A 24,768-nucleotide genomic window follows, 5' to 3' on the forward strand; every position below is an offset into this window, starting at 1 on the left:
GTGCAGTTTATAATTTGAAGGTGGCATATGAGTTAAGGGGGAGGAATACTTCTTCAAGGTTCTGTATTTCAATTTGAAATGGTTAATGCATTCTTACAAACTTCTGTTCATATGTCATAATATCAAACACAATAAAAGCCTCAGTGTTTCCAACCAAATTCTACACCTGAGACATATTTTATCTTCATTTGGCACTTGACAGATCCTGGCGAATAGGATTGCATTCATTCCACATAAAAAAGGAGCCTCTTTGTACAAAAACATTCCTCTTCTCTTTCATTAAAAACATTTCTGCTGACTGTCATTCCCTTTTATTTCTCAATTCCCAGAATTCTGACGTCCCCTCTCTTCTCACACCTTGCTCTGTGTCCACTCCCACTGTTCCTTAAACTCCCTCCCTCTAACTCTCCCTTTCCTTCCCCATCCTGCCCCCATTTCCACCAAAACTGATCTGAGATTAAGTTGAACACAAGCCCTGCTCAAGTTTGCACCTGTTTCCATCAGCTCTGTTTACAGCTTCTTCGAAATCCCCCTCAGATTTCTACATTTTATTCCTGAAGTTTAAAGCTAACAAACTGCTGGATTGTTTGAGGAGTTTGCTGGTAATCCTGTGGTGACAGGATTGTTCAGAAGGCTGTTTATCAGCTCCATCAGGACATCCAGCTGCTCTGCATACCTCCCATCACCTCCACTGTCTCCATCACAGCCATCCTGGCTGGATGGGATACTGCTGCTGCGGAATTTAAAGGTTGGACCTGTGGGGCTAGATGTCCATTCTCTGAAAGCAGGTGAGTGCACATCCTTATCCTACGATGTCTGAATAGTATGAAGTTTTCTGATTTCATTGGAATTCTGTATGCTAAGTAAAAATGTTCTATTAGCTCAAACATTTGGAGAAGGAGAGGTATTTGCTTTCTAATGCAAAAAGAGGTGTGGAAATATAGAAAATTACAGATAAATACTGTCTGACAACCAGTAAAATAACAAGGTTCACAAAGTCAAAGCAGAGCAATTGTGGAAATCTTTCTGTTGATGATGCATGATGAGAGGTTGATGACATAACAGCAGATCTCTATCAGCAGGGACCACTAACTCTGGCACACCTGAGCACATTTTTATTTTTATTTTAACACATTATATGAAAATGACAGAGATCTGAAGGATCTACTCAGCTTAGTTCACACCCTTAATGTGAAAAGATCAGCATGATTGCATCGAAATGACAGATTTTGGCCCAAAGTCCCAAATTATCTCAATGGTCGCATGTTTTAATGTGTTTGATACAAACTTTGTTGTGTGTATGATAACAAATCAATTAAAAAGCAATATATATATATATATATAAAGCAGCAGTCCAGTAAAACACGAGCACATATGGTTATTGATCTGCATAACATGTTGCTCATGTACAGTAGTGCAAGGCAAACTTCATTAGGTGTTCACATTCGAATCAAAGTGAACGTCACTTTGACATCTTGTGAGCATTAAATTACAAAAATAAGAATTTGGATAAAGTGTTAATTTCATTTTAGACTCAAAGCACACAAAACCTAGTTCCCTTAGATTTCTGTTGAGTCTGGTCCTCTTTCAAGCATCAACATTTCTCATGCAGCTTCTCATGGCTTAGCTTCACTGATCTGTGTTATAATAGCAAAGCACAATGTTTCATATGTGTGATCCTTAATGGACAGTTACATTCTGCTGAGTTTGACACAAGTCCTGGGGTTTAAAAGACTGTATGTAACAAAACAGCAATATAAAAATACAAATAAAGGTAATTCAAATTACCATATTGTTTTTTGTTAGTATGGAACTTTTCCATCAATTAGTTTCTTGGGATGCATATGTCTTACAAGGTCTGGTTTGCAGTCTTATTTCAAATTGAAAGGCTTTTTTTAAAACATTTTGGAGTAAACTTTTCTTCTGTTCCCCTAATCTCAAACTTCTATTGTTTTTTTCCTGAACATCTATGCAACTTTTTAGATTAGATTTTTTCTAGGATGATAGAAGTCTGCATTAATTCCCTAGCCTTCATTTGAAGGGACGCACTATTTATTATTCTAAGGATTTATGCAAAAATAAATATACAGTAACACCTGCCAAGTATGACTCAACTAAATATGGTGATCATTGCCAAAACATCTAATTGGTGGTATTTGACAAGCTTTCCCACGGTTGGATGAACAACACCCAGTCCAGTAATCTGCTATTTTAGTACATCTTAGCACAACGGGATCCATTCTGTGTGACAAATAGTCTTACCAAGCTTGCATTTTTTCCAGCTCAGCTATCAGGTAGCTTCTCATGACATTCATGCCTCACAAATTAAAGGTTTCACATCGAAAGGCCACTTTTAAAGACCAAGAACCAAACAAGTCTTTTTTATAAGTAACACAAGGATTTCAGTCAATTCCTTCTGGCAGGAGGCTGCGGTCCATCAGGACCAAAACCTCACGCCACAAGAACAGTTTCTTCCCATCCGCTACCAGCCTTATCAACAAGGCCCAGAGAGCGCCATGACACTGACACTGCATCTCTCCCTCCCCTGTTCAGGATCTACAGTAGAAGCTACACCAGCGTAGCATCTCCAGACTTCCTGCATTACATTAACCCACAGTCTACTGTGTATATAGAACATAGCCATATACTATATGTTTTATTTGATCTTGTATGTTTTATATTATATATATCTATAGATTCTTTTTTCTGTAAATATATCTAATTTGTCTGCACCATCAACACTAAGTCAAATTCATTGTGAGTGTAAAGCTACTTGGCAATAAACTTGATTCTCATAATATGCTTAATAATGGAAACAGAAAGCAGTGTAGAAGATTTTTTGAGTTTGTATTAGATGGTAAAAATCAAGCACCCAGCTGCTATAAGAACTGTTCATTCATTCATACTGTGAAGTACCAATTAAAAAATATATATTTTCTTTGTATGTATTAAAATGCAACTCCAGAAGCCTGTCTCTCAAAACACTGTTTTCAAGTTGTTATAGAAAATGGATGAGAATTTGTATTCCTTGTTTAACCACAAATAATCCCCAGTGTCAACAGAATAGGCATTCAGCCCTCCAGGTGCTAACATCTATATTTATCTCTTATGGCTAGTTCACAAATGTTTTTTTTATGGTTCTCCCCCTTAGGACTCTTGAGTTTTTAGTTTTCAGTTATTCTGTTTTGTTGATCATTGATTTATTTTGCATTATATTCGAGCAGTCTTTAGTTATTCTCCATTCCTTGTGCTTGTTTCCATTCACCTTGGCTTCCCTCTAGTTAGTTCCACTCACACCTACTCCATATTCAGCTTATTAGTCCATCCTTTTTTCTGCATATATACAGTATACACCACCTGTGCAGTCAGTCAGTGCTGGTTCCTTGTTGTTAGTTGCTTCCTCGTCTTTGGCTCCCCAAGTGATTTTTACCTGATGTTTTTTTTTTTTTTTTTTTTTTGGCAGTTTTGGATATCTGCTTCAGTTTTTTATTAAATCAACAAGAACTCATCTCTGCTTCACTCATCTCTGCATTTGGGTCCTCAAGCAACTCCACCCCCATTGTTGAAAGATTTATGTTTACCATTGTTGACAACTCTTTCAATAACCTGTGATGTCACTGTTTAATCAACTTATCAGCCACTTTCGTTTATGCAGTACGTGCTTTTCAGTGGCGGCCTTTGCTCTCTGAAACGGGGGAGGCTCGATGGTGTTAAGAAAATCCCAATGTCACGTATTTCATTATCAAATGTTGAAACACATACAGGAAATCACTAAAATGGTCGAAAACAGCTGTTGTGAAGCGCTCTGCAATAAAAAAAACTCCAGAAAGCATGGCAAGAGTTCAGCACAGGCTGAATAACCGCTTTTCCCTCTCTACCCATGAGGAAAACCTCCTCGCTGTCTGGCCACTGTCAGCCAAAAATCCCCTAAGAGGTTTAGCCTCACAGGAAGTGACGTATTTTGGTGTGTTATCCAATCAGGGCTCTATTTTCTCAATGCTAACCTCAGTAGGTTTAGTCCCAAACCTCAACAGAAATTTCTTACTGAAGCTGACAGGCAGTGCTTGTCCTTTTTTGTGCCAAATTTTAAAAACTAACCAGATCATCTATTTATAACTAACATCCTAATATAATGATGATGGTGATGTAAGAATTCCTTAAAGTTAAGCTGTCTTTAGACGGAAGAAAGCCTCTTTGGTTTGATCAAATTAGTAATTTCCTTCATTTTCAATATGAAAATAAAGTAGTAATAAAAAATAAAGACACTAAAGACCAAACACCTTTTTAAATGCACAATACTTGTAGAATGAAATACTTGCTAGACACCACTGCTTCCTGAATAGATGGAAACTTGCCATCCCTGAAGTCCAGTGATCTGTGTTACCTCTGAATTGTTCAGTGTAAGGTATTTATAAATGAATTAAATGAGAGGACTGATCAACACTAGGTAACTTGGAAAAAGCAGCATTTTCTTTCTTTTCTCACCTTAGGAGAGTTTACTATATGATTCATTCAAAACTAACCTGGCATGCTGGAATGATCATGTTTAGCACTGTAGGTTTAGTTTTACACTTTATCAATCTGGGACTGATCCCATTTATTCCGTTCAGGGAAAATAGGAGCATTCAGCAGATCTTTTTAGCTGGTTTGGCAAAGTGATACCAAAGTTCGTTTTTTAGCCAATCACAGTAACAAATGAAAATGTTAGCAGCAGCATGGACCATGAGAAACCACAACAACACATTCCTCTTTCTAAAATGAAATTATAGCTTTTATCTAGGGATGCACGATATTGGGATTTTGGCCGATATCCGATATGCCGATATTTTAAAACTCATGTAGCCGATAACCGATATCGATACCGATGTTAAAGCTGGACAAAAATAAGTAGTCATTGAAAATAGCAGTTTTGTTATCCATTTCTGACACTCTGAAAAATAATATACTCAAATATATTTTCATATGCTGATATCAAATTGATATTTAAAAAAGCGGTATCGATCTATTTTACTTTCAAAATCTCGTGAAATTTCATCGTTCTGTTACAAACTCTGATGATATTTTGCAAATTCTTGTGAGATTTTGTTAGTAAAATAGATCGATACCGCGTCTATATATCAACATATAAAAATATGGCAAAATTTCGTGAATTTTTGGGGGATTTCGTAGCATAACGATGACATATAGCAATATTTCATATTTCAATATTTTTTCCCTCGTCTTTAGAAGTTTTTAAGTCTGTAAAAAAGAAGTTTTTGAGGAAGAAGAAGTTTTTTTTTTTTTTTTTTTAGACTTTAGAAAGTCAGAAGCTGATCAAATATCGGGTTAAATATCGGTGGGGTGGCCGATGACCGATATTCAGTTTTAAGGCCGATACCGATAGGGGGCAGATTATATTGTGCATCCCTACTTTTATCACATCTGTTTTTCTGATTATCTCCGTTCAACTGTGGCTTGAATGTTCAAGACGGCAGTGAAAGAAGAGGGATTCTCGCATTGTGTATTTGTAAACACATCAAGTTTAGCTTGCAGGCTAAGTTTATTTAAAACCCCGACTAGAAAGAAAAGGGCATACTTTATCGTAAAATACTTATTTTAAAAGAATCCATTGAAGAAATGGGAACAATGAGTAAAAACTATCAAATTTTATGAAGTTAATGTTGCACAAATGGTTACATGGGTGAGGTTTAGGTTTTGAACTTTATGAATTGATATAGCACTTTTTGTGAAGAACAAGAAAGTAAATTTTTTTAATTTAGGAAATGTGGAAAAAATATTAAAATACAGAATAATTATTAACACATTAGATCGGAGTTTAAGTAGACTGGCAAGCACTTTCCCCAGGAAAATTAATAGTTAATGATTTACTTGTCTGGGACTTATCCTGAATCCTAATTGCATTTCATGAAATAAGTTTAAGACTCGATATATGGTGTCCCGAAATTTGCTAACCTGAGTTTGCATTCCACTTTACCAATGGGAAACTTTCCAAACCTGTCACCGAACAGCCCCGATGGAGCTCTGCAAGGTCCTTCGCAACAGAACCTTCTCACTTAAAGCCATTAGTGCCCTTGTGTTAACACCCCTGTTCCTTTAGCCAACAAAGCATGGATGGGTCCCAAACAGAGGTAGTAATGAGGTCCTGAGCTGCTTCACAGCTTCAGGCACTGAGACGAAGGAGTAGAGAGAGCCAGTGTCAGCAGCTGCCGGGGACCCAGGTACAGAGGACCCCATGTCTACTGCTGTTGGCTCACATGAGACCCTAGGCAAATGTGATCCTTAGACATTGTTCTGAGATGAATAATGGGACCTTTTAAGAAATCCTCATGGGAGGCCTGGGAGCCTAATGTTAAAGAAGTAACGTGGTGCTGGTTGGATGGTTCCCCCTCCTCTCTGCTTTGTTAAATGGTCTTGTTTATGAGAAGCTGTCCTATGACTCACATCTCCCCACCATTCCATTAGCTTTGAGCGAAAGGCAATGCAGATTAGGTGACATGACTTTAGTATAATCTCTTTCCTCATCTCCGTCTGTTTTTCTTGCTTTTTCAGAATGGTCAGACGATGCTGTCCAGTCATTCTGCTCCAACTGTTAAGCATTTTTGCACAGACAAAAGGTACTAAATGTCCCAGATCCTTTAATAAGTTGTCCAGTAATTATTGTCTTTTCTTGTTTGATAAAGTAAATATTAAATTTTAATTTACCCTCTTTTTTTTTAGCTTTTACTCAGGATGTTTTGTACCCATATGGACCAGGCCATAGAGATCTTGAAACTCAAAAGATGGATGACGGAAGTTCACCAGAAATTCCTCTGCTCATTCCTTTTATTTTCTTCAATGTGCCTTACCGTTCCATCTATGTAAGTCTTTCATCAGAAATTCACTTATTTTAACCAGTTTCATCATATATGATGCCCTATAACAATTCTTTCTGCTGTGTTTGCAGGTCAACAACAATGGTGTGATCTCCTTCAGTGTTCAAGTTAGCCAGTTCACACCTGAGGCTTTCCCTCTGAGCGACAGCAGATCTTTCATTGCTCCACTCTGGGCAGATGTGCACAACGGCATCCGTGGAGATGTCTACTACAGAGAGACCACTGATCCTGAACTACTAGAAAGAGCAACCCAAGATGTTCGCAAGCATTTCAAAAGCATGCCTGGCTTTACAGCCACATGGGTTTTTCTAGCAACATGGCACCAGGTTACCTTCTACGGAGGGAGCCAGACAACCCCGGTACATTCAAACAGTATTTAGTCGTTTTCATTGACTAACTAAAATTTCCTAAAATAACATAAAGAAAACTGGACCATTTATTTTCTATATATTTAATCACATTAGGCTCTCCTATATAGCAATGCTCCATCATGACATTTTTTCTTTGATATTAGTCGGTTATTAAAGATATAACGAAGGATTTTCACACATTTTTGAACAGACCCACCCTCTCAACTTTTAAAAAACATGAACATGCACAACCCTGTACTCGCTCCTAATAGGTAACACCTATTAAACGTGTGCGAGTGCATGTACAAGCCCATATCTCCATGTGTTAGCTCTGTTTAAAAGTTGCTGTTTGCATCGCTCATACAAGCTTTCCAATAGAACATTTGCTATTTTTCCACTATATCAGACGTGTAACTGAAAATGGGAACGAGCACATAGGACGGCCTTACGTAAACATATTACCCGAATGATTGACAATTAGGAGGACCACTTATTTTGATGATCCACCCGGAAAAAGAACATCCTCCACTATACCTTTAACTCTAGGTGGGATTGTTTACCTCTTTATCACAAATTAATTTTCAAAACTTTGACACACTTGGTGTTACATTGATTATCAGATCACCATCTATGTTATTTTAACACTCTTTACCAAAGCAAAAGTTTAAATTCATATCTATGATTCAAGGTGTTCTAAATGAATTAAAATCAATTAAATTCATTCTAATACAATGCGGTCAGAACACTATATATGAAATGTGTAAAAGTTTAAGTTGAATACTACGCTAAATTTGTGACCATATGTTAACTATGAAGCAGTCACTTATTCTAGATAATAATGTGATGACCGTAGAAGAAAATAACTTTAAATTTTTTTTGACCAGAAGCAAATTAGCAGGGAAAGAGTTTACAAAATAGTTGATCAAGTGTGGGTTTAGACAAAAGTAATGAGGCACCGGGAAAATAACAGCGGCTCTGGCAGAGGGGTACTTTAAACTTTATTAAGAGAGCAAATATATGAGTTCACCTGAAATGTATTTGTTTCTTTGAGAGAATAACATCTCTTTCCATTTCGTAAAGCCTGCCTGATATAATAAAGAATGGCGCACAGGCAAATCTGCCTCTTTTACTAAATTCAATGCAATAATAAAAAATAAATAAATAAAAGTAGTCTGAGTTTAGTTAACAGTTTAACTCAGAAATGCTTTGTCAGGATAGGATGGCTATTCAATCAAAGGTTAAATATTGTTAAGATAAATTTCAGCCTACATAAATATTTTGTTTTCAACTGTTTATTTTCTTTACATTTTTTTATGAGAATACTGAGAATATTGAGAATTAAATTAAATTGAAATTGAATTGAATACACTAATAGCCTAAAACAGGAGAATTTCTAAATCTAACAACCTTTCAGTGAAAAAAAATAGTTAAACATCTGTAGAAACATACTGTGCATCAACATAATGTAATTTTTTTTTATTATAATCTGAAATCTATTAACTCAGAGTTAATGACTGACTAATATCCAAAAATCTATAGGCTACTTAATTTATATGTTTTTTGCATTTAGTTTCTAGATTTTTAAAATATTTCTCATTGGATTGATAGGTGAACACTTTCCAGACAGTACTTATCTCAGATGGTGTGGCATTCTTTAGTATGTTTAACTATGGAGAAATTACATGGAGCACAGGAACAGCCAGCGGGGGAGATCCTTTGACTGGACTTGGTGGAACAACAGCTCAGGTATTCTGCATAGATCATATATAGTACAGGCGTTACATCAACAATGTGACTTACATTTAGTTTTTATGTTATTTTAGGCAGGTTTTAATGGTGGAGATATTGGTCACTTCTTCAACCTGCCGGGATCCCGGTCAAATGATGTGGTAAATATTGAACAGACAACCAACGTAAACATGCCTGGACGCTGGTTTTTCCGCGTTGACACTGAGTTGATAGATCCTGCCAACGGCTGCAGCTACAATGGTGAACTTCAAAAATCTGTTTTCTGTCCCTATGGTCCAAATATTATTGGACTTACCTTGGACACCTTAACATCTCTTTATTTTGTGCTTCTACTTCATCAGGACGGTTTTACAGACGAGGGGAGATTTTCTGGATTTCTGAACAGTGCTCACAGCGTTGCAGATGCCTTGATATTAACAATGAGGTGCAATGCCTCGAGGCTCCGTGTGGACAGTTTGAGAACTGCGAGCAACTGGAGGGAGCCTTTTACTGCCAACCTACTCGCACCAGTACCTGCGTGGTATTTGGAGATCCTCACTATCACACCTTTGATGGCTTCCTCTATCACTTCCAAGGCACCTGCTCGTATTTGCTTGCTCGGCCATGCTGGGAGATGGTAGGACTGCCCTTCTTCAGTGTGGAGGCCAAAAATGAGAACCGAGGCGTTACCTCAGTTTCCTGGTTAAGGGATGTGACAGTGGAGGTCTACGGTCATAGAGTCTTGATACCTAAAGGCAGTTTGGGAAGTGTCCAGGTAGGAACCTAGTGGAGTGGAAAACATTTCTTACAGATTTCTTCTAGTTTTGTTTGCGAACAGACGTTTCTAACAAAGACAACCTGATTAAATTGATTGAAAACCATATTGAGTTTTCTAACGATTACTTCTTTAAAAAAGGTGTTTTACATAACTGCGGGGGAGTCTGGTCTGCCTTGCTCCTGCTTGACTGTTTTATTTCAGCCATATTGCTAATTCTTTAACCATTAACATCCTGTTTAGGGCAGCATCTACATTGAGGCTTTTGCTGTTTGAAAGCCTTTTTTAACAATTGAAAAAACATGGTAGAAAACAATGACGGGATAAATACACATCTTTATAGCAATTGATGTTTAACCTAATAGGTATTAAATAAGGGACTGATGTCCTGTGACATAGAAGGTTTGAGTTTTTGCATGTTCTTTATATTTTTCTTCAAATTAAACCATATATTGTTCTTTAGGTGGACGGTTTGATGAAGACATTGCCAGTCCAACTCGACCTTGGTGCAATAAAGGTGTACCAATCTGGAGTTGCTGTGGCCTTAGAGACAGACTTTGGACTCCTGGTAACCTATGATGGCGAGCACTATGCCTCCATCTCATTACCAAGCTCCTACTTCAACAACACCTGTGGTCTATGTGGAAACTATAACGATGACCCTGCGGATGATCCAGTGCTTCCTGATGGCTCTCTTGCTGAAAGCGTGGTGGAGTTGGGAGGAAGCTGGCGAGCAGAAAACACAGACTGGAAGTGCTCAGACGGTTGTGCTCAGAATTGTAGCGTTTGTGACCCTCTAACAGAGGCCATGTACTTTCGTTCAGATTACTGTGGGCTAATAAACAAAACTGATGGACCTTTTCGAGACTGCAGAGCTGTGGTGGACCCTACTGCCTTTGTATATAGTTGTGTGTATGATATGTGCAGCAACAGGGATAACATCACTACATTGTGCCATGCCATCCAGGCCTATGCTTTAGCCTGTCAGGCCCTCGGTGTCACAATAAGACCATGGAGAACTCGCACCTTCTGTGGTGAGATACAGTATGCATTGGTTTTTTATAAGTATACATGCACTCACATTATTATGTTTAATCTTATGTATTTTCTTTGTTTTTCATATGCTCTAAGCAATGTCATGTCCAGAATTCAGCCATTATGAGGTTTGTACAACTGCTTGCCCGGCTTCCTGCTCCGACCTCACTGCTCCCCTATACTGTGTTCATCCCTGCACTGAGGGCTGCCAGTGTGAATCTGGATACGTCTTGAGCGGCAATCGCTGTGTTCAGCAAGATGACTGCGGATGTGAGCACAACGATCTGTATTACCCCCTCAATCACACATTCTGGGCTGGTCCCAGCGGGGCGGAAGGTGACTGTACCCTCCGCTGCACATGCGGGTTTGCTGGAGAAGTTTCCTGTTTCAATGAGTCCTGTAAAGAGGGTGAAGTGTGTGTGGCCGAACTAGGCTTACTGGGCTGTTACCCTCGAAGAGAGGGAGTGTGTTCGGTCACCCAGAACTCAGTGACATCTAGCTTTGATGGCACTTTTCTCCTGTTTCCGGATGACAGCTCTTACTACCTGCTAAAGCTGTGTGGTCCGATACCAGTTAATGGGTCATTGGTAGAGGTGAAGATCAGCAGGCGGTTCATTAACAAAGGTCCCACTTGGATAAGACCTGTGATAGTAACTGTGGCTAACCTTGAGGCACAGATGGGAGGCACAGACTTTGATACAGTAAAGGTTAGTATTTTCTATTATTTATTTTTTATTCTGTTGGCAAAAATCTAGCATTTGCAACTGCTTTGCTCCTTGTACCCAGGTGAATGGCGAACCTGTTGTTCTTCCATTTGTCCATCCGATGGGGACAATGATAATCTACAAGGCACCAGGAAATACAACTGTGGTGGAGTCCAGAGGTCTGCTCCGTGTTCATTACACGCGTCAAGGATTCCTTAACATCTCTCTATCCACCATCTACTACAACATTACATGCGGCTTATGTGGAGTTTTCAACAGCAACGCCACAGATGACCTGCGCCTACCCAACGGTCGTCTTGCAGAAAATACAGAACAGTTTACAGATGGATGGAGATCAATTGCAGACGACCTTACCTGCAATGGGGACTGCGATGATCTATACCGCATGTGCACAGACCTGCGTCTTTACCAGAGTCCTTGGATGTGTGGAAACATTAATGACCCAGGGAATAGCTCCTTTCTGGCATGCCACACAGTGGTGAATCCATCCCCCTTCTTTAGGAACTGCTTGTACAACATGTGCATAAGGGAAGGAAATCGGTCAGCCCTGTGCTCCTCTCTACAGGCTTATGCTACAGCCTGTCAGGATGCCCAAGTTGGCCTAGCTTCCTGGAGGATTGCAACCAACTGTCGTGAGTAGATATTGCTTTTCATAAAAGGGGTAATTCATTGAGGGGCATTTACAATTCCTTATAGCACCAGTGTCTAACATTGAATCCCATCTGGTGGGGCACTAAATGAGTAACCATTCACAGAGATTGATGCTCTGTTGCCTCACATTAAGTATGTGTGTCGTAACTACTACAAAAACGATGGAGTGTCATTAATGCATTAATGTGAACTTCGACCATAGACCTTCCCTGTCAAGTGATGATAATTTCAAAATAATTCTGTCCTTGTGTTTTATATTTCTTTGTGTGACATTTCTTGTAGGCATGCTGCAAGGCAAGCTGCCTTGAAGTAAGAAGGTTCTGGGTTCTTTTCTATCTCTGCATGGAGTTTGCATGTTCTCCCTGCGCATGCTTGGGTTCTCTCCGGGTACTACGGCTTCCTCCCTCAGTCCAAAAAAATCACTGTTAGGTTAATTGGCTTCTCTAATTGAGTGTGTGTGTGAATGGTTGTTTGCACTGTTTGTCTTTGTGTTGCCCTGCGACTGAATGGTGACCTGTCCAAGTTGTACCCTGCCTCTCGCCCATAGAAAGCTGGAGTGTGACAGCCGGGTCACACAGGTTGACGGAAAATGGATGGATGGAGATTGCTTGCAGCACTTGTGATTAAATCACAGGAAACTGTTATCACTTTGGTATATTCTTTCTGACTAGAAGAGAAGACATCATCCCACATTACTCTTGACAATTCAGCTAAAATAAATGATGAAACGCATAGAAAATATCTCGGAAAATATGACTGATGACGAAGATATGACGAAGTGTGTGTTCGTCTGCTGGTATGACCACTGTGAAGAATGACCCCTAATTTGAATACCATCCTTTTTCATCCAGCTGCGAACTGCATAGGAAGCAATTATAGTCACTAAGGGCATTTATATTGTCTCTTCATAGGGGGGCATTGCGGCACAGGGTGGTAGTGAGCCAATGGCACTACAGCAAAATTCAACTTGATTCTATTTTTTCCTGATGCAGCAGCAAGACCTCAGTAAATATTCAAAATTTAACTTGCTCCAACTGGAATAGAACAATGACAGCCTCTTGGCACTCAATATATACTCACCCATTGTAGTATGTTATTACTAAAATAATCTGGATGCCCAAAAGTTAAAGTGAAGAAGTTTTACCTAATTTAATGGGAGAAGTCATGGTCTGACATCTGCATTGCTCACAGGTTTTTAACAGCCATTATGTGCATGATCCTTGGGGCTCCTATGCACCGCAGCTTAGTAGACATAATTTAAATAAAATGGGTGGAGAAGTCTGCAGTGTCATGGGGCAAAGCATAACTGGACGAAGAGTAAATTGGGGGTAACAGCAACTGATAACTATTGCAACGTAGCTTATGTAGGCTAACAAACAAACTTGCCATCTCTGCGAGGAGGACAGAGCATTTGCTGGAAGACCCTCCCAGAAGCTAGTCAGAGGGAAAATACCTGTATTTTCCTTCTGACTAGCTTCTTACACTGTTTGCTACCTTTTATTTTATTATAGCATTGTTGATGTTGAAAATGGCCCTGCTTCTAAGACTGTTGTAGCTAGAGCTGGATAAAAGTTAACATGTACTCAATGAAAAAAAACTAGACTTCTGATTTTCTTACAAGACTTTTCCATACTAAAATATTGTTTAAATATTGGTCACGTTGTACACTTTTTAGTTTGAGTCCCACTATAGCTTCCATATTTGTAGTTTTACATTTTTGGACATAAGGAGCACCAAAGCACAATTATAAAAGCATGTCGAAATGCTGACAAAGCTGCCGCAACAAGCAAGAATGTCTTTATTACTAGTTTCCAAAAAAGACCTATTATTTTCGAGAATAAAAAAACAACAAGTTTAAGTCCTATTTGAACTGATGCTTTGGTTTAATGCAGCTTGGGTGTTTTACTCACCCAATTTTCATGTATATATTAAGAAACTAGAAGGAGTTAGCTTTCAAATAACGTATCACAGATGTAATTTGGGCTTACAGTTCCCCAGTTATTTGCATTTCCATTTGGGTCTGCAAAATAGGCGAATTTCCCAGAAATTAGGTGGATATTAAGAGGCTAGAGCTTACAATAATGCTATTAAGTTTTTTTCCCAGAGTTTCCCTCATTTAATAAACTTTAGGGATAACTGTTTTGCTAAACATAAACAGTATTATGAGATAGCAAATAGTACAGTAGAATAGGCTTCACATGTGATTCTATTTTTAAATGTTATTTAAATAAAGTTTTTCATGGAGTAATTTTTCAAAACAGAATAGTCTTTAGCATTTTAAAAAACAATCTGCAAGGTGAAGGTTGCAGGAGATGTATAATATGTTCACAATTTCAACATGTGCCCACCAACAATCTTTGGAAAAGGCTCTAAGAGTGCGTACTAAAACAGTTTACTGGATTTTAAAATGCAATGTCAACTTAAGTGCCTTGACATGATGTGTTTTGAATTGGAGCTATATAAATAAACTGAATTTAATTGAACCAGTAGAAATGGGTGTAATAAGGTTTCTCTTAAAACTGTTTTGGCGTGAGGAGAAAAATGAGAAAGATCCTCCCAAACTTATTTTTTAAGATAATTTTCCTGATTTCTGTTCTGCCTTAATAACAACAAAGGTGAGAAGGACCATACGCAAACAGCAGGATAAGGAGGAATGAGCAGACCATTTAAGGCAGTACAGAAATCATGTCAATAATATTGAAAACAAAAGTTTCTCAGTTGGAAATTTGTTGGCCATCTTAAATGACACTTGTAAAACATGGCAGAGTCAAAATTCCCAACAGGATTGGAAAAACTTTACTGAAGACTTGAGTCTAATACATAACATGAGTCTAATAAGAAGAATTTCAGTCTTCTCTGAATTAGTAGTTGTACTTTTTTTTACCACACCACTAGTGCTGTATTGGTTTATTAGCAGTCATAACAGCTTCAATGAGGCTGAAATAAACTAAAGTAACCTAGAGCTAAACATAATTGACATTAAGATATTACGTAAATTTAGGTATAGTTGAAAGAAACAGTTGAGAGGGATGAACCACCCTGTGGTACTGAAACTTTCAGATTTCGACATCAATTACGTTCTTAACTTACTGTAGACATTTCTATTCAAGCTGTTCGATTAAATTCTATTCTTAAAAAAAACTGTAAAGTCTTGCTTGTTATGTTGACTAAATTGTCAGCATAGCTAGTACAGTAATAAAAACCTGTCATCAAGAGCACGACATGCAGATGTTAGACATATGCTCTCTTCTACAGCTGATTATATACTAATATACTGTAAATGTTTCTACTTCTCTCCTGCCTCTCCATCAGCTCTTCCTTGTCCAGAGAACAGCCATTTTGAAGAGTGCACCCCTGCCTGCCCTTTAACCTGCACCAACCTGGATGAACTGGAGGAGCCGTGCCCTCTGCCATGTGAGGAAGGCTGCCAATGTGAGGAGGGTTTTGTGCTGCGGGACGGCTTGTGTGTTGCACGTAGTGATTGTGGCTGCACGTACCATGGTCACCAGGTGGCCACAAACCAGACCTTTTGGACGGATTGGGAATGCCAGGAGCGCTGTTTCTGCAATGGCTCTGACAACAGTGTTTACTGTCAGCTCTCCCCCTGTCATCCTGAGGAGTTCTGCCAGGAGAACGATGGCCTATACTTCTGCCAGCCACGCACCGAGGCCTTGTGTGTGGTTGCTGGTTATGGCCATTTTCTGCCTTGTAGTGGTGTCCCGTTTGAACTTCAGAGCTCCTGTACTCTGAAGATGGCCACCACTGTTTGTGGACACAGAGAGGTGGTGGGGACAAGTGGAGCTTTCCCTCGGTTCAAACTAGCCGTTCGTAATGAGGAACGAGATACTGGACAGGCCATCTGGGTGAGGGGCTTTGTGCTGGAGGTCTATGAATATGAAATAGAAGTTTCACGAAGCTACAAAAACACAGTCACTGTAAGTATATAATCACTATTTAGCACTACACAACCTTTAGTTGTTTATCATATGGTTCCACCACAGATTGTGTTGCTGTCCTCTGTGGTAATCACAGTCTATATTTCTTCTTACTTGAGGTTTTGCTGTTTTTTCCTTTTACTCTGCTGCCTTGTCATTCCGTCCTTGTTAATTCTTAAAAATCCCTAGTGTCTGAGAAAAGATAGCATCAATTCACCATAGTAGTTGACATTGTGCACCTTGTTGGCCTTTGAATATGCATTTGAAGCCTTTAAAGTCTGCCATTATGTCCAGTTGGGGTTATGAATGCATTTTTTTGGTAAAAGTAGACTGTAAAATGCCTAAAGAAAACTTGGATTTTACTACCACTGATAGTAAAGTACATGCCTGTACAGCCAGGCAGAGATTGGGCAGGTTTTATCTTTTAAGGGAGGCATGGAAGGAGGAAATCTTTAGCCTCGTGAGACCATCCTGATCTTGCGAGCTGTCAAGATTTCACTCGCTAATCAGTCTGGAGACTCTCCGTTAAAGAAAATTTGTAGCAGTTCACCAAAGGAACGTCCAATCAGTGTTGGCTTTGAGGCGGGTTGAGGTGTGACGCAACAAGAAGCGCGACAGTTCAGTCTAAAGAACATGGTGGCTTTAGCCGATGAAACTAGCATTAGCGAGGCTATCGAGCAAGTTTTATCGGAATTACAGAGTATTTCTTCACTGAAAGAAGAGCAAAACACTGCTCTGGAGGCTTTTCTCAGAGGAAAAGATGTTTTTGCTCTTCTCCCGACTGGTTTCGGCAAGAGTAGCCTGGCTTGTGGTTTTGTTTTCGTCGTCGCTCTGTTAGTACGTCATATGCTTCGTTGATCTGTTGATCCGTCTATCACCAGCATAGGCCAATCAGCTAACCAGTATTTTCGCCCTTTCCCAAAATTACTTCAACTGAAGGTTTCCAGATGGATATGGAGCAAATCCATCTGGCGGAGTCAGGTTAGGAAATCTTTGCTCTATGAGACAAATTTAAAGGTCATGTGATGTTTATTAGAGAGAGGGAAGACAAATACCAGTAATCCTGGAATGAGATTCTTAGGGCAGACAGTCTAAATCTAAACACCAGAGAAAAGGACAGGCATAGCATAAACCAAGTATAACTACATTGAAAAAGGAGTGACTGGGGATTTTTTTGTGTAGCAGGATTGGACCACCTCACTATTCTAGATTCTGCTATGAATTCCCCGATGGGGTTTGAGGAAAATGTAAAATCAATTAACCTGAAGCAGAACTGAAACATAACAATGACCCAAAATGTAGTACTAAATTTGACAAGGAGAACCTAGAAATTTAATTTTCTGGGCCTATAAATAGAGATGATGAGGGGTAACTCTAAATGTACTGAACGTGTAAGGGACCTCTCAAATGTCTCACAGCTGAAAGTGAGGAGCGGAACCAGTGTTCCTGACGTTAGTGACAATAGATGGTTAAAAGAAAGTTCCCCCTGAAGGTTTTAATCATGTTTCCTAACTGAAGAGGCCCTCTGGATAAGTAATGACACATCTTCAAGAGAACAAATACAGTTGCTTTCTGCTTAAGCAAAAAGGAAACATTCACAATCTGAACATCCAGCGGTTTCAAAATTGTAAATTACTTCTCAAACTCCTTGACTTAAATCTGTAAAAAGCTTAAAAGCCAGGCCTGTGCCTGGAAGCCAACCAGTCGACTAATTCTGCTCTTGAATGTACAGTAAGAACAATGCCATAAGCCTGATGATGGCTTCAGAAAGGTCCTGTGATAAACAGTGGCGGTTCTAGACCTAGTGTACCACGGGGCAATGAGGGGGCCAGCATGTTTTCATGGGGGCAAAGAAAAGCATGAAATAAAAAACAGTGCAAGTGATTCAAATATAATGAGAGAGTTGCATGAAGTGAAATTTCCTTTTCAATTAGGTTTAATTAATATTCTATGTGTTATTAGGTCAATATACATTCAGAATTTAGGAATTGTATGTATTTTTGACTTAATTTAAGCTAAGATTACCATTTTCTAAAATAAATCTTATTTAGAACTCAAGCAAACCTGATAAATTCAGCTGTTTTTATTTTGTATGTGTTTTGAGAAAAACATTTACTAGATGAAAACTGGGATCCTGTCTCAATACCACTGAAGCTAGCACCTTATTGTTTTTAAATAATTAGTCAAACAGAATTTGTAAAATAAAATAAAAAAATTTAAAAAACCTGAAATAAATCCAAAAGACCTATTAGTAACCATGTCTTTTCCAGCACATATCATCATTAGAATTTGTTTGAGTATTATGTCTTCACTACAGCGGCCATAAAAGGGGCCATGACATGATATACAGGGGCATCAGCCCCTGTTGACCCCTGTCTAGATCCGCCCATGGTGATAAATGTGAAACTTTTACATAAAAAAAACAACTTAATAAATAATGTATTCATATTAGGGCTGAAATAATCGGATTAATTGTAATTAATCGATTATTTAATTTGGTAATTTATCAATCATTAGATGGGGTGTAGAGAATCTAAAACATGCTTTTAGCTGACAGAGCGACCCACCTTAAGCAGAAATTATACCAAAATTAAATAAATTAAATATATAAACATTTTGCCTTTATGATTTAAAAAAAACAAACTTTTTCGTCTATCAATATGCTCTATCCAGAAGTCGTCACGTGAAAAAGTTTTAGTTTCACCTGGTTTAAATTCATAAAAAGTCTTGTTTAAGGAAACTTTGGCTATCTGATTATTAATCGATTAATCAAAAAAATAATAGACAGATTATTCGATTTGCAAAATGATCATTAATTGCAGCCCTGATGCCTAAATCATGAATATAATTGATCATATACGCTTTAAAAAAAGTCCACAATAAATTCTAATTTGTAGACCCTTCTATTGTTTAAAATGTGTTGTCTTCTCCATTCAACATCTATGGTCTATTGTTGGTGCAAATGCATTAATAAAAACATTAATGACATTCATACAAAGTGCACGTAAACTTTTAACAGATAGTGGATTTACTACAGATTTAGAGTATCTGACATTTAATTCCAGGAAATACCTGAAGATGGAGCAAATTTCCACTGCATGCCAAGTTTTTCAGCTAGAAACTTCTTCAAATATAAATAAATTCAACACACACAAAAAAGATAGAATGTCTTTGTAACTGGCTACTGGTAAAACCCATTTTCTCCAAATTTTATATGAACTTTTTCTTCTTTCTAATTTCTTAAGATGTTTTGAGTTAATCTGATAACACCTGCCGTGACCATTAACCTGTGTTAACACCGTTTTCTTTGGCCTTTGAAGGTCACTGTTGTTGCATTTGAGGTGATGTGTTATTTCTAATCAAGCTGATAGAATAACCAGGCAGTGGGGGCAAATTCCTCTTTGATTGGCTTAAGGAGGATCTCATTTCAATGGGCTTCTTTTATCAGGCTGGATTTGGCTCAGACAAAACTCTGACCCTGAGCGACACTTGGACCAGGTTCACAAACCCACCAAAAGATCTGAGGATGCACTTCCACACATTAACCTGTTGTTCACGCTTGCTCCCACTAGTCTTTGTTAAATTTATCTCCATGTCACTTTCTCTTGCTTATTAAAGTTTCTCGTACAGCTGTATAAGTCAGTCTTCACAGCATCCATTCATCACCTGGGTTTCCCCACATGCTTTCAAAAACATGCAAGTCAGCAGGATTAGAAAGTCTAACTTGATGCTAGAAATCACTCAAGCAGGAATGTTTAATATAACACTCAGCTTTATTGTCGTCACTCAGGTCAACAAGGAGCGTCTGTACCTTCCCCTCAAGCTGGGCCCAGGAAAGGTCAACATGTCCTCCTTGGGGATGTTGCTTATTCTTGAGACAGACTTTGGACTAAAGGTGTCGTATGACTGGAATACTCTCTTCCTTTTGACTCTACCCAGAGATCTTTACAACACCTCCTGTGGCCTCTGCCATGGCATGCCCTTATCCCCTCCCACCTTAACCACCACGGACTGGGGCATGACCTGGGCAGAGAGGGACACCTTCTGCCAGGTTGGCTGTGGTGACTCCTGTCCTCGCTGTGGCCTTGGAGAAAAGACCATGTCAAACACCGCCCCTCTCATGGTGGCGGACTCCAGCATGAACAATGACAACGAAGATGAGCCAAACGGGCTCGCCACAGGCATACGTTTCCACGTTGGAGACGGACTGTACGTCTTTGTGGAGCCCGAGGCCGTAAGGCTGTGTGGACTGATTGTGGATCGAGGAGGTGTGTTTGCTCGCTGTCACAGCAAGGTGGCGCCTGCTTTCTTTTATCAGAGCTGCCTCCTGGACACATGTTTGGATCAAGGAGCTCAGGATACAATCTGTAACTGGCTACAGATCTACGCCAGCACCTGTCAGACCCAGGGAGTTCATTTAACTGGTTGGAGGAGTGAAACACCATGTGGTGAGTCTCCCAATCTGCTTTTTAACCTATACTATAATGTACAGTGATGTAAAACCCATCCATCCATCATCTTTTACTTATCTGTTTTTTTTAGTTCAATTCATTTATATACAGCTGCTGTCCACGATGCAGCTGTATATATTGGCAGAATTGGTTTAATTAATTTAAATTAGAAGAGGACAAACAACCTGTTTTAAGTCATGCCCTAAAGTCACAAAAAGATTTAAGAGCTGAAACCACTGTGTCGTTTGGAACCATTCAGGTTAGCTTGGATTATTATTTGGTGGAATTATATAAGATAAGCATTGACACACTCTCAGATGAAACCAACATGATTGACTGTAGTTTTATTTTTTATTTTTTAGTTTTTTTTCCTCTGCCCTCCTGGATGATTAGTCAAACATATTTTAATAATAACAATTGAACTATATTGATCTCACATTGGAGAAATGCATCTCTGCATTTAACCCATCCACTTGGGGAGCAGTGTGGGGTTAATCCTTTATAGGGCACTAAGTGAAATACTATGAAAATCAAAATTTCAAGCCAATAATCTAACCTTGTTACCTTTGGAACATTAAAAAAATATGGATATTTTGATGTCAAAAATGAATGTCAATGTAATAACAAGAAACATCAACTTGCCCGAATATATTAAGAAAAATAACAAAAGTGCTTCTAATAGAAATTCATGAAAAACACTGAGACTAAAAAACACCAACATTTTTCTTAGTACAGCATCAGCTTAGAGACTTTAATGCTGATACCTGCACTTACATTTTTTAGATTATAAACCTTAAAATAATTGTTTATTTAGGCTTATTAATTTTTTTACTTTACTTTAGAACTTTTCTCTAAGGTTTTTTCCCTTTTTTCTTGAATTTTCCTTTTTTTCTTTCAACTTAATTAACAGTAGGCAATATATGATTCAAGGGCTTATCTAATTGGTCAAATGCCAAAATAAGATGCACAGCAATGTATCAGAATCTTTGCTGAATGGCTGGATATAGATCTTGTGCTTGTAGACCTAACTGAAAGACAGGGGGAACTCCATTTTTAAGGGATATGCAAGTGATCAAAAATGGTAATTTACACTATAAAGGGTTAAGGGTCTTGCTCAGGGACCCAGAGTGCAGGCTGTGGGGATCGAACCATGTACTTGCAACCTTTTCAGAGCACAAGCGCACCACTCTGACCATTAGGCCAACACTTCCCCTATAAATGTTGCATTGGCCTATCCTCTGAAGATTCTCCACTGTTCCATGTTTTCACAATATGAGGTTAATAGTTCTTAATGTGGTTCTCTGTAGCTCATCAGCCTTATAAAAGACTTTGTAACCTTTCTAGGCTGATAATTTATTTTATGTGTTGGTTTTTGGGATGTTTTAGCCTATGTCAAGTTGAAAGAAAGGTTCTTTATGAGAATCTCTTAATTCTATGCGTCAGGTAATTAAACCCACATGCTGCTTATCAAATCATATTTCAGGAGTCCGAAAAAGCAGTTAATCACATTTAATTCATAAGTTGACGAGAGATGGATATTTCTAACACAGGGCCAAGAGAGTAACGATTTTATGTCTTTGAATAATCCAAAAATCATAGTTTTTGTCTGACTTTTCTAAGAACTGAAGAATAATCTTGGGACAATAACGAAAAACATCTGTAAGGGTATAAATATAATATTTTACAGCACTCTTCTACATGGACATAATTTTGGGCAGGAGGACAGGGGGGACATGTCCCCTGCACTTTTTCAAACATGCTTTTTGGTTCCCTGCACGTTATACTTTCCAAAAACAATGTTAAGCTACAGTACGCAGACATTGGTCGAACACGAGGCCCAGGCAGAAAACCGCTAATTCAAGCTGAAGCCTGCTTCCCTGAGTTTAGAACACCCACAAGCTCCTGATTGGCCCACTGTCTTTTCTTGTGTTATTGGCCGTCAAACACGCTAAAATTTGTTATAAAAATACTTGCATCCTCCCACTTCTGAAATCAAAATTTTGTGCTTTTATGGCATGCAATTGGTTGTTGACATTAAAGGGATAGTTCGGGATTTTTGACATGAATCTGTATGGCATCCCCATAACCAGTGTCATGCAATCACACTGACTTACCCCTGGCAGCGTCCTGTGAGCAGAGTTCTCGTCCAGCTTTGGTCAAGCCGAAAGTAGTCCGGCAGGTTTGCTAGACCCAGCGAAATAAAACGTTTCTCTTCCCAAAACATTATGTGTTCAAAAGAGTGATATTTTTGCATCCCAAAAACATTGTAGTGGAAAAAGTCACACGTCGTTATCACTTGGTCCTATTTTCTCTCTGTTCGTATCAGTGCGCGCCGTCATTCAGACAGCTAGGGCCTACTAACCTGACAACAGCCAGATGCATGTCTCCCTCCGCCTAGCTCCTAGCTGTTCAGTAGGGTGAATTTATCTCGGCTAACCTTTCTGCTCCCAGTCCACAGCTGTCCTCCAAACAGCCATTACTCCAGCTGCATGATGGTGTGCCCACCTCAGTGCGCCCCGGCCCGCGGTCAGAGGGACTGTAACCATGACTGTGTGGAGGGCTGCCAGTGCGACCTGGGCTATGTGCTCAATGGCAAGAGCTGCATCCTGTCCCAAAACTGTGGCTGCTACACAGATGGAAAATACTATGAGGTCAGTGGGCATTACCAAACTGTAGCAAAGCTTTAAACTTCTTTATTCAGATTTCCCTTCCAAGAAGCCAAGCTTCTTTTAATATTGTTCTCTCCTGCTATATCACTGCAATCTATATCTCTCTGTGTGTTTACTTATTTTGTTTCTTGATTACAGCAACTTTATTTAGTAAAACTTTGTACAGAGTTTTGAATTGTGGACTTCACTGGCCTTTGGATGCTTTTCCTCTAACATTGGGTCCAAGCTTTGTACCTTAGGAGGACACCATGTAATTCAGCTTCTTTTTAAACAAATGCAAACTGACAAAGAGGAGGAAACCTTTGATAAAAACAATCTCAAGCTGATTAGATATATTTGTGTTGATATAGAATGAAAAGTCAAGTGACTCAGAACTAGAACATCAGTTCAGTTGATCACTCACCCCCCCACATAGCAGCAATAACCACCTTAACAACTATATATGACATCCTATAAAAACAAATCGACACATTTAATATGACATAGAGGAAGATATCCTTCCACTGCATAGGGAAATGAGGGACATATCAATTTGTGAGCTACACTATTTGTGCTGTCCTCAAGGACGTGTTATCATCATCGCTGTTTATGCTTCTCAAACTAACGTCAGAACTTAATAAGTAGAGGCTGATCATCAAATTTGCAGATACATGTAACACTGTCATTGTGAGCCTCTTGCAGGAGGTGAAGCCATGATCTGGGTAGTAAGCTAACTTTAAGACTGGAAGTGATGCAATTTGTAAGAAAGCCGACAAGAAGCTATTTTAAATAATAGTTTAATGATTTTACTTCTAATGTCCCTTCTTTTAATTAATTTATTTTTTTCCTTTCATTTAATCTGATTTAAAGTGTGTCGGTTGGGTAACCTACCTTGAGTCCTGATATATTTTTGTAAATGTTTCTGTTTTTGGGTTCTTTTGCTAATGAAACACAAAATCAATATCTAAACCATTTCCCCTTCAGCCCAAGCAACTTTTCTGGAACAGTGACTGCACCAAACGCTGCCAGTGCATCGGAAGAAACCTGATCCAGTGCGACCCCAGGCGCTGTAAGGCAGAGGAAGAGTGCACTTTGCGGTTTGGGGTCCGAGGCTGCTTCGCCCGCCGATCTCAGCACTGTGTGGCATCGGGTGGGGGAGTCTTTAGGACATTTGACGGGGCGTCACTGCGTCTTCCAGCCTCTTGCTCCTTTGTCCTTTCCACAAACTGCCACAAGCTGCCCGACCTTTCCTTCCAGCTCATTGCTAACTTTGATAAATGGAGCACGCCCAACCTCACCACCATTTCTCATGTCTACCTTTACATAAACGAGGAGAACATTCTCATCTCTGGCAGCACTGTCAAGGTAAAGTGAAGTTTGAACTGTGTTCTCATAAAGTTTAACCCTTGTTTAAGGCAGGAGGCCCTCTGAATGAAGAAGAAAACACATAAAACAGACCCATTATACAGATACAGAAGTTTTAATAGGATAGACATCCATTATTTGTTCTAGGTTTTGTCCCTCTCTTCTTGTTCCTTTTCTTCTTGTTTTCCTCTCTATGTTTTGTACTCAGCTGATTTTCTTGCTGTCTCAAAGGG

The 24,768-nt window shown here is 39.0% G+C and overlaps 1 protein-coding gene across 1 annotated transcript in view; it reads left to right on the top strand.

The window, feature by feature from the left end:
* The first annotated feature begins 462 nt into the window (after window positions 1-462).
* tecta (tectorin alpha) overlaps window positions 463-24,768 on the top strand; it is a 49,164-nt gene continuing 24,858 nt past the window's right edge. Inside the window, exons 1-14 of the mRNA XM_038303622.1 lie at window positions 463-788; window positions 6,550-6,614; window positions 6,718-6,857; window positions 6,944-7,231; window positions 8,831-8,968; window positions 9,046-9,211; window positions 9,313-9,725; window positions 10,189-10,759; window positions 10,857-11,467; window positions 11,547-12,117; window positions 15,449-16,071; window positions 19,862-20,519; window positions 22,974-23,173; window positions 24,155-24,535. Coding sequence (XP_038159550.1) covers window positions 6,551-6,614; window positions 6,718-6,857; window positions 6,944-7,231; window positions 8,831-8,968; window positions 9,046-9,211; window positions 9,313-9,725; window positions 10,189-10,759; window positions 10,857-11,467; window positions 11,547-12,117; window positions 15,449-16,071; window positions 19,862-20,519; window positions 22,974-23,173; window positions 24,155-24,535 — 4,824 coding nt within the window. The 5' untranslated portion in view covers window positions 463-788; window position 6,550. The remainder of the gene's footprint in view (window positions 789-6,549; window positions 6,615-6,717; window positions 6,858-6,943; window positions 7,232-8,830; window positions 8,969-9,045; window positions 9,212-9,312; window positions 9,726-10,188; window positions 10,760-10,856; window positions 11,468-11,546; window positions 12,118-15,448; window positions 16,072-19,861; window positions 20,520-22,973; window positions 23,174-24,154; window positions 24,536-24,768) is intronic.

Source organism: Cyprinodon tularosa, unplaced genomic scaffold (genome assembly GCF_016077235.1).
Source record: "Cyprinodon tularosa strain WSP-4 unplaced genomic scaffold, ASM1607723v1 ctg514, whole genome shotgun sequence".
In the NCBI taxonomy this organism is placed as follows: Eukaryota; Metazoa; Chordata; class Actinopteri; order Cyprinodontiformes; family Cyprinodontidae; genus Cyprinodon; species Cyprinodon tularosa.